This window comes from Miniopterus natalensis, chromosome 3 (assembly GCF_054644295.1).
Source record: "Miniopterus natalensis isolate mMinNat1 chromosome 3, mMinNat1.hap1, whole genome shotgun sequence".
NCBI classification, from domain to species: Eukaryota; Metazoa; Chordata; class Mammalia; order Chiroptera; family Miniopteridae; genus Miniopterus; species Miniopterus natalensis.
The window spans coordinates 24,753,003-24,762,825 of NC_142083.1; the positions used below are offsets into that span (position 1 = coordinate 24,753,003).

The 9,823-nt window shown below is 51.3% G+C and overlaps 1 protein-coding gene across 2 annotated transcripts in view; it reads right to left on the reverse strand.

The window, feature by feature from the left end:
• TENT4A (terminal nucleotidyltransferase 4A) overlaps positions 1–7,677 on the reverse strand; it is a 43,687-nt gene extending 36,010 nt beyond the window's left edge. For both annotated transcript variants that reach the window (XM_087815355.1, XM_087815354.1), the window contains exon 1: positions 6,944–7,677. In XM_087815355.1, the coding sequence (XP_087671481.1) occupies positions 6,944–7,656 (713 nt within the window). In that variant the 5' untranslated portion in view covers positions 7,657–7,677. The remainder of the gene's footprint in view (positions 1–6,943) is intronic.
• Positions 7,678–9,823: the final 2,146 nt, after the last annotated feature.

Genomic DNA, 9,823 nt, shown 5'->3' on the forward strand with positions numbered 1-9,823 from the left:
AATATGCCCTGCAAGGGAGATGTCCTAGGCCCCGCTTCACAGATCAAAAAACTGAGGCTCAGAAATCAGGAACACAGGATAAAGCCAGCCAAACTCAGACCTGTGGACCACGCTATGCAAGTGCACAATGCAGGCTAACCAAGCAAGCTCAAGACCACGGGCATGCCTCCCAATGCTGGGAAACAAATGCCTGCCAAAGGGTTCAAAGCAAAATAACAGAAATAATTTGATTTTTCATTGCCCTTGTAGCCCTGCATCCTAGCCATTCCTTCAGATACCCAGGATTCCAGAAACATTACGATAGTCTGAAATCTCTTTCAAACATGGAAAGAGACAAACTACCTACATTCACATGTTATCACTTAGGAAATTAGCTCCGATCTTAACCCCAGAAGAGCCTAAGTGGTTGTGCAGAGCAGCTGATGTGGTAATTAAAAAGAGCAAAAGCCCACAATAAAAAGGCATGTTGCTGCTAATCAAAGACATTCCCTGTCAATGGGAACCTCAGCACTGCTCCCATCTAGTCCACCTGTCAGTGGGAGATGGATAAATCTCTGCACAGACGCGCCTGGTCCAGGACAGGGTTCAGTCCCTGCCTTCCTCCTCCTCCTCCTCAATGCCAGCAAAAGGAACACAAGCCTCTGAAGCCCAGGACACTTACCAGGTAGCCAAGTTTTTTAACTTTTCTTGTTAGGTATTACTTTTATAAGAAAATGAGGCCAATTAATACTAAATGGGGCCCTGGCCAGTGTGGCTCGGTTGGTTGGAGTGGGTTTGATCCCCAGTCGAGGCATTTGTGGGAGGCAACTGATTGACTGATGTTTCTCTCTCACATCAATATCCTCCCTCCCTCCCTCCCTTCCTCCCCACTCTCTCCCCCTCCCTCTTTCCAAGATCAGTTTAAAAAATTTTAAAACTTAATGGGGATGCCTTTCAAATACAATGTAATTTTTTGAATGTTTTCTGTTTTGTATTAAATATCACAAGGGATAAAACTGCCTTAACCACACTCTTCAGAAAGACAGGCCATAAACTCCAATAGATCTAAGTGTTCTGCATTTAAATAACTTCAGAGATGACAGTCAAATCTTTAGAAATTCTAAGACAAACAACAATTTGGTTTATTTAAACTATGTAGACTTCCCACCCCTCACATGCTCATCTAAGATGGCAGATCTGTTCTCCTTTCATCCATCCATCCATCCATCCATCCATCCATCCATCTGGACGACACTTATTCAGAGGTAGCAGCTAACATGTGCTTGTCTCTGAAAAGGCTGGTTGACAGGCTGCAGGGAAGCAGTGGTCAGTTTCATAAGAGCAGCAGTAACTCCACAGGAAGGGACCACAGGAAAACCATGTGGGAGTCTTCTTTCTCTCTCCTCTTCCTGAAGGAATCACAGGGCTCTGAAGCAGGGCTCTGGGAAAGCCCTCACTCCCATTACCCTGAGCTAAAGAATAAGTATATGGGGTCTTCCGGAAAGTTAGACTGTTACATACTTAAAACTGGATTCCAAAGACGACTTGGGTTAGTCACCAACCACCCTTTCTCCCAGCATAAGAATGACACCTTTCAATACCTCAAGAACAGGGCTTTTCAATCACTGTAATTTTCATGTGTTCATTCACATGGCTTTAATGCAAACTTTTCTTAGATGACATATTTTAAAAACAGTCCACATAAGAGAGGGACAGTAAAGCTCTCATAGCAATAGTCACTCTGGTTGCCACGTTCAATACAACCAAACCAGAGAACAAAACCAGCAATCTGCAGAAACCATCCTGATGGGCTGGAATCAAGGGACAGAGTGTTGGAAAAGAAAGCCACCACCTCAGCATCACCCATTTCCCCACGGTAGGGGAAATCTACCTCTAGGAGAACACCTGCATGTGGCAGGTAGCCCCAGAAAATTCTATACCTTAATCCGTGCAACCTGTGACTATGATGAGATCATTATCATTCATGTGGCATGCCTTTAAGACAGAGGGTACCTGGGTGGACCTGACCCAATTACATGAGCCCTTAAAGCAGAAGGCTTCCTCCAGTTGGTGAAGGCATGGTCAGAGAGATTCAGGGAGCTGTTGCCAGTTTGAAGACAGAGAGGCCACAAGCCAAGGAATGCACATGGCCTAAAGTAGCTGAGAGAGGCCCCCAGTTGGCAGCCAGCAAGGAATGAGGGCTCTCAATCCTACAACTACAAGGAATTGAATTCTGTCAATAACAGGAATGAGCTTGCAAAAGGACCCTGAGTTCCAGCCAAGAATACAGCAACCAAAACCTTCACTTCAACCCAGCCATCCCTGACTTCCTACCCAAAGAAACTGTGAGACAATAAACGAGTATTGTTTTAAGGCGCTGAATTTGTGGCCATTTGTTACACAGCCACAGAAAACTAGCATAGCATGAATATCTTCATTTATTTGTAGAGCAAATCCCAAAAAGATGCAACCTGACCATCTCATGGGAGACATTTGCATTGGGGGCAGATGTCTTGGGCATCTGTCTCCATCACTGTGATCACCTACCTGCTCTCAATCACGTGCCACGCTCACTCAGCAGCCTTCTGAGAGGAGAAAATACTGACAAACTGACCAGAGCCTTCTAGATAGGCCTCTCCAGTCACAATGGCCAGTGGGAATTTCTAGGTGATGCTGTGGTTTACACAATTTCCTGTGAATCTAGTTAATATGATTCAGTCACCCCTCTCCTCTTAGCCTGATTCTGGCTGCATCATCAAAATCAAGTTTCTGAACTTGAGCATTACAGGGTTTTTAGGTTGTTTTGTTAGCACAGCCCTCTTTTACTTCACAACTGAAAAACCAGGTCCTAAATTTTAAGGACCTAAAACCAAGGCACAGAAGGTCCTCACTTTCCAGGGATAAATTGTTCTTTCTCCTACCATATGCCACTTAAAGGAATCTACTTAAAATGGGGACCAAAATTTCGTATTATTGACCAAAAGAAGGTCTGAAACCTTACCTTGAAATTGAAATTATGAAAAACTAATTTTTTAACATAAAATATTTATTTAAAAAATTACTTTCAAAAGCATTAAGTCACAACCACGTCATTTTTCTAGAAAGCAAATGTGGCAGCAAGATGGGTTCCACTTTACCCCACTCTGACTTCTAGGGCCTGAGCATTAAGAAGGCCATTTTTTGCAGAAATATTCAAAGCCTCCATTTTCCCAAAGGACACTCCCCAACATATACTCCAATCCTCCTTTTCCAGAGCATCTGCCCTGCCCTCCCCCTCTTCTTCATCATTAGCAACTCCTTCCCCAGTGCTGGCTGCCCTATCTTCATCCTATCTCCTTTATCAGTGGCCAGGCATCACTATCCTCATTTTTTTTTTTTTAATATATCTTTATTGATTTCAGAGAGAGGAAGGGAGAGGAAGAGACAGAGATAGAAATATCAATGATGAGAGAATCATTGATCGAGCCCACAAACCAGGCATGTGCCCTGACCGGGAATCGAACCCCGATCTCCTGGATCCTAGGTTGACGCTCAACAACTGAGCCACGCCTGGCTGGGCACTATCCTCAATTTTATCACAGCCAGCCTCTTGTGCTAGATTTTCAATTTCACTTTGCAGAGAGACTGGCAGTGGTAAAATGGGCAGGAATGAGTGATGCTATTAGGTGGGAAGGAGTGTTTGAGCTCATTTCATAAATGGTCAGTACAGCAGCAAATACGTGCAAAGTATGATCATTCTTGCTTCCCTCTACCACCTTATACTTCTGGGTTCTCAGAGGATGAACACTCAGAAAACAAGGCCCATGTGTGTCACCACCACATTTTGAGGCAGATCCCACAATAACTTCTTCCCTGCATCCTATGATGTTTATAGGAAGAGATCAGAGTGAAAGGCAACTAGAATGATGATGGCTGTGGTTTGAGGCAGGCCCTGCTGGGCTCTCACCTGTGCCCTCCCACTTGGCGCCCCCCCCCCCCCCCCAACGATGTGCTGAGGAAGGTCACATTGGGTCTACTTTAGCTAGTGCGAAGTCAGGCTGGAGGACAGAAAGAGGAGGGATCCTGGCTGCTTCTCCAGACTCTGACTCCCTCTGGAGAACAGAGGAAAGAGAGCACACATGAAGTTAGAAAGAGCCCATGCCCAGGGCTCTGAACAATATGGCTGACCATGTCCTACAAATGGCATCTATCAGTTTCTCACAAAGTTCACACGAAGAACAGTTTTCTTTGGAGGAACAGATGTCAAAAATTAAATGTTGTCGCTCCGCTGGGCATGGCTCAGCAGTTGAGCGTCAACCTAGGATTCAGGTGATCAGGGAACGATTCCTGGTCAGGGCACATGCCCGGGTTGCGGGCTTGATCCCCAGTCGGGGGCGTGCAGGAGGCAGCTGATCAATGACTCTGTCATCATTGATGTTTCTATCTCTCTCTCCCTCTCCTTTCCTCTCTCTGAAATCAATAAAGATATATATTTTTTAAAAAATTAAATATTGTCAAGGGATCTGCAGAGAGAATACTGCATATGACTGCTGCACACAGCAAGCATGCCTGCGAGGACAACCTTCAAAAGGCCAAGCCCCTAACTAGAGCCTGCTGAGAACCTAGGACTGCAGGTGTCTGCCAAGGGGCTGGAGGGCTTCCCTTGTTTCATTATGCTCTTCCTGGGGCTTTACAGGGCACCAGTAAGGATGTGGCAAAGTATCTGACGTCTACGCTGATGAGGTTTCTGGAGCTATTGAGAGCAAAGTGACAAAGCACTGCTGGGTCAGAAAGGGGTCAGGAGTAGAGGGCATGGGAGAATGGCAGCAACCAGAAGCCAGGAAGCTGCTCCCATCTGTGTCAGAAGCCCAGGTAGAGAGCAAATCTCACTGTCCACATTGTTCCCAAAATGTGGAAGTTCAACCAAAAGATGAAATAAGAACTAGAGCCAATGGAGCCCCCAAACAAGTATTTCACCTTCACTACTCCGAAGGTTCCTGCACTAATCCCTCTCCTCTCACCTGCTTTTTCTTTATCTTACTCAAGGATGAACAGAGAATGGCAAGCCCACAAAGCCAGGCCACCAGGCAAGGTTTCCAAGGGCAGAAACCTCCTCTCCAAAAAAGAATGAATAGTGCAGGTTGCCCCATGGACCACCAGGAAAAGGCTCAACTGGGTTCAGTTGATGTTACTCAAAGCACCAGGCAACTGCTTATCCTCTCTTGAGGACTGCAGACACTCTCCAGAAACACCTGTGCTGGGCCAATACATTAAGTCTGAGCAGCTTCTCATCAGCAAGGTATTCTACTGGCCAGCCTGGGACTCTCGTATCTCAGCCCTTTCCCTTTCTAAGCCACAAGTGAGAGTGTTTCAGGTGGCTTAGATAGAAACCTAAGGGTGAGGAAACTGCGTTCAGAGCCCTAGTGATTTGCACAGGGCATGATGCTGACACTGCTAGAAGCTTATGAAGGGAAGAACTGGGACTCCCAGCTGTCTGGGTCTAAAAATGCTCTACAGTGAAGACCATGTATCTTTCCATTTCCTAGTATTAAGATACAGAGCCAATTCCAATTACATGATAGTTTGGAAACCTGGAGGTCCCCCGAAGAACTCAGGTATAATGTCATACATCAAGAAAGTGCTCCCACCACCTCTTCTCAACAAGTTCTACAAGTAAGAACTGGAAGGAGAGAGGAAGAGGAGGCTGGGCTCCTACTTGGGTCCGAAGTGCATGCTCATGCTTCAGGGAATTAAGAAAGTAACACTTCTAACCCAAACCAGGTGAAACAAGTTGCAGAACATGTAGCTTTAATGTGTATCACACATGCTTTAAAGTAGGATCAACTGGTTTTCCAACACACTTCCAATGAGAATAAACAGACCTATAAGAAACAGAGTTCTTTTAAGAAGTAATCCCAATGCCTAGGAATTGTGAAATTAGTAGGACTCTAATGTTTGTGACAACTGTAATACCTTAGGAAATCCTTAGGTGAACATGTAATTGTGCAAACAAAGTTTATGATTTAAGTCTTAAAATACTGAAATAAAACCTATGTACAAATATATTATTTCTAGAGGCTGAGAAAAGCACAGACAAGCATATGGACTGGATAAGTAACATTCATACCTGAGCAGCCTCACCTGGGACAGCTCCACCCAACTACACACGTTTTTAACCAGTCCTAGCCATCTGTAATTGTACTAAACTTAAGAACTTCTAAGTCCCTCTAGCCTGGTGTGGAAACATTTAAAATAAAGGTGGCATCTTCCAAAGAATAAGTATGTGCAATAATCGTTTTTAGCTTCTTTGAACGCTATTGGTTTTTTAAAAAATGCAACTGATGCTTTTTATGTTAATTTCAGCACAAAATTAAATCATAACATAAGATACTTCTAAATTCATTGCGGGTCAAATTATATTACTACCAAAAAAAAGAGAAAGTCATCTTTTAAAAAGACTGCCAAAAAGAAAAAATGCTAATATTTACCTTCAATTTGATTCAAATTCCTGGCAATACTAAATACTCTGCAACTTAATTAACTTACATAAAACTCCATACCTATTTGCACCCCACTTAGACAAAGGGTCGGTCCCTAGCATGTCTGGGGAGGGAGGGAAGAAAAGGAGGAAAGTATCTGATCCCCCTTTTCAGTCTCAAGAGGCAAAAAAAGGGCAAACATCTGCACAAGTCGAATTGATCACTCGTTTATAAAAGTTTAATATTTTTAAGAAATATATGATAAGGATGACCTTAGAATCTTAAGACTTGCAAATATGCAAGCACAACAAGGCAACAGCCAGAATCTGAAGATTAATATTTTTAAAAATAAAAATAAGCGAGAACCTTATAACACAGTCGGACTTTAGCCTCCCTGAAAGAAAACGAGAGGCCAGACGGGAATGTCAGGGCCGCAGCACCCACCGCAGCATGGCGAGCCCTCCAGGCCCGGGTCCCCCCCCGCCCCCCCGCCCGCGCGCACTCACCCCTGGATGCCTGGGCTGTACGCCCGGCTCTTCCACGGCGTGCCGGGCCGCGGCGCCTGGGGTCCGGGGCCGCCCCCTCCGCTCAGCGCGGCCGCGCGGCTGCCTGACAGCAGGTAATTGAGGCCGTACGTGCTGGCCTTGTTCTCGCGTTTCCGGCGGCCGGGGTGGAACTGGTGCTGCGACGGGGAGCCGGCCGGCGCGGGGCCACGCGGCCCGGAGTGCCCGTTGGCCGCGCCGGCGGTGCCGGGGGAGCCGTCGGCGAAGTGGAAGAAGGCATCGCCGCGGCCGCCGGCCGCCCGTCCGAGCGAGGCGCTGCTCGAGGACGACGACGAGCAGCCAGGGCTCTCGGTGCCCGACTCGGCGTTGGACGAGGACGACGACGAGGACGAGAGAGACGGCGACTTGTGCAGGCGCCGAGCACCCTCTGCAGCGGGCCCGAGCGCCGTCAGCAGCGCTGGGGGCAGCGCGGTGGGGCCAGGCGCTGGCGGCGGGGGCGACGCGGCTGGCCGCACGGGCCCCGCCAGGCCGCCGCCGCCCAGCCCGGCAGCCCCCGCCGCGGCCGCCGTGTCCAGCGCGGGCGAGTTGAGGCAGAAGTAGGACGCGAAGCCTGAGCCGCCGCGGCCCACGCCCTGCGAGGTCTCCCAGATCTGCATCCACAGGGCATTGGCCGGCCCCTTCTGCTCCGGCTGGATCCAGGCCACGCGCGGATCCATCCACGCACCGCCCCGCGGGCCCGCGCGCCCGCCCGCCCCGCCGCGGCCCCGCCCCCGCCGCGCCCCGAGCCCGGCCGCGCCGTGCACGGACCGACGGACGGGCTGCGGGAGGACAGACGGGCGGGCGGACGGGCCTGCGCTATGGCTCCGGCCGGCTCGAGGCGGCGGTTCCCAGGGACCCGGAGCGGCGCGGGCCGGCCCGAGCAGGCCGCGGGTCGGCTCGGGCCTGTCGGCTCCTTCAGGCGGCGCGGGGCGGGCGCTGGAGCCGCGGCGGCGGCGTTCCACACGGGCCGCGGGGAGAGGCCATGGGAGAGGGGCGGGCGCCCTGGTGAGGGGGCGGGCCCAGGCGCCGCGGCCCGAGACCCGAGGGAGGGCCGCCGTGCGCCCGGCCCTCAGTCAGCTCGCGCCGCTGGCTCCGTGCTCCGGCGGCGGCGGCAGCAGCGAAGGCGGCGAAAAGACACTCTCGGCGGCGACAGGGCGCAGGGGAAGGAGGGGGCGCCGCCGCCTCCGCTCCAATGAGGGGCGGAGAGCGGGCGGGGGCGGGGCGGGCGCGGAGGAAGCACTGCCTTCCTCGCCGGGGCCGGGGCGCCAGTGCGCACGCGCGGCCAATTTCAAATCCTCACTAGACACCGCCGCCTTGGTTACCGCGCCTGCGCACTGGGACACACCTCGGTGTGGGTGGGGAAAGCTGCGTGTCCGAAGGATACCGACTGGGAAGGGCTGACCTAGGGGTGGCAACGGCAGCGTGGGCTTTTCTAGCCTAAACTTGGCTGCGGTGAGAGAAAAGTAACGCGAAAGCCAGAGAGCCGCCCTTGGCCGGCCTGCTCCCGCCAGTCCCACCTCTTGCCGCTGCGCGCAGGCCGTGGCGTGGGGACGTGCGCGCCGGGGCGGGGTCCCTGTCAGCCGCCGGGCCGCCCCGCGCGTGCGCAGCGGCAGGAAGCCGCCGCCGCCGGGTGGAAGTTTCCGCGCAGCCAGATGGGAGCCTTACATAAGGGCTGAGGCAGCGTCGCCGCGCTGCGCCCGCTGCTCCGGGGAAAAGGCGGAAATGCCGAAGGCCCCTCTCGTCCATCACCGGGGCTCGGCGTGCAGCCGGTCACGCTGCAGTCACTGCTGTCCGCGCGCACCCACGTGCTCGCCCGGGGCTTCCAGGAGGATACGGTCCCCCGCCCTGCGGCCTGGACGGCGCTGCGCCGCAGCAGGACCCGGGGGTGGCCTGGCGGTACCCGTCTCTGCGGGTCACCTTACCGGGTTTCATTATTATTTGTTTCTTTTCTTAAATGGTTTTATGTGCAGAAAGCAAAGTTCAGACTTACAGGTCAGCACAATGGTGCGACTTCCGGAGGCAAACTTGGCAGTGCTGCCCATCGGTGAAACAGCCCCGTGTATTTGGGTGTGGGACCTCGTGGCCTTGATTATTCAAGCTGGCACAGTGTTGGCAGAACTTATTAGACAATCGCCCAGCTGTCTGCTGTTTGAGTTCCGGGTGTGCAGAGGATGCCATGAGCCCAGTTTGACAATGGTATTGTTTGGAATCCAAGACTAAGCATTCTGTGAAGTCAGAAGCAAACCCCAGACTCTCATCAGCCTGCACGTGCCATGCAAGCCCTGAGGGCATGGCCGGACACCACTGGCCCCACCCCACTCCCGGGTCTCAGAGGGACCCCCCTCCCTTCCTCATCTGAGCCCAAGGAATGCGCTCCCTGGTAGGCAACTTGAAGGAACCTAAGCCGGGGCCCTAAAGCTGTTTGCCTTGCTCCTGCGGCACCGGGGCACCGTAGCTTTTAAACAACATGAGCAAGGCCTTTTTTTTAAATACATCTTTACCGATTTCAGAGAGGGGAAGGGAGAGGGAGAGACAGAGACAGAAACATCAATGATGAGTCATTGATCAGCTGCCTCCTGCAAGACCCAGACTGCATACGGTGCCCACCACCCGGGCAGGTGCCCGGACCCTGAATGGAACCCACATCTCCTGGATCCTAGGTGAACGCTCAACTGCTGAGCCATGCCCCGCAGAGCAAGGTATTTTTAAGAGCGTTATGTTTTAAATGCTTTCTTGTCAATACCTAGGTGAGTACATGTTACTAAGCACTTGACACTTCAAACATTTTACAAGCATGAAAGGTCGTGTGTTGTATACTAAGGTTTTTCTCAAATGGTGTTAATT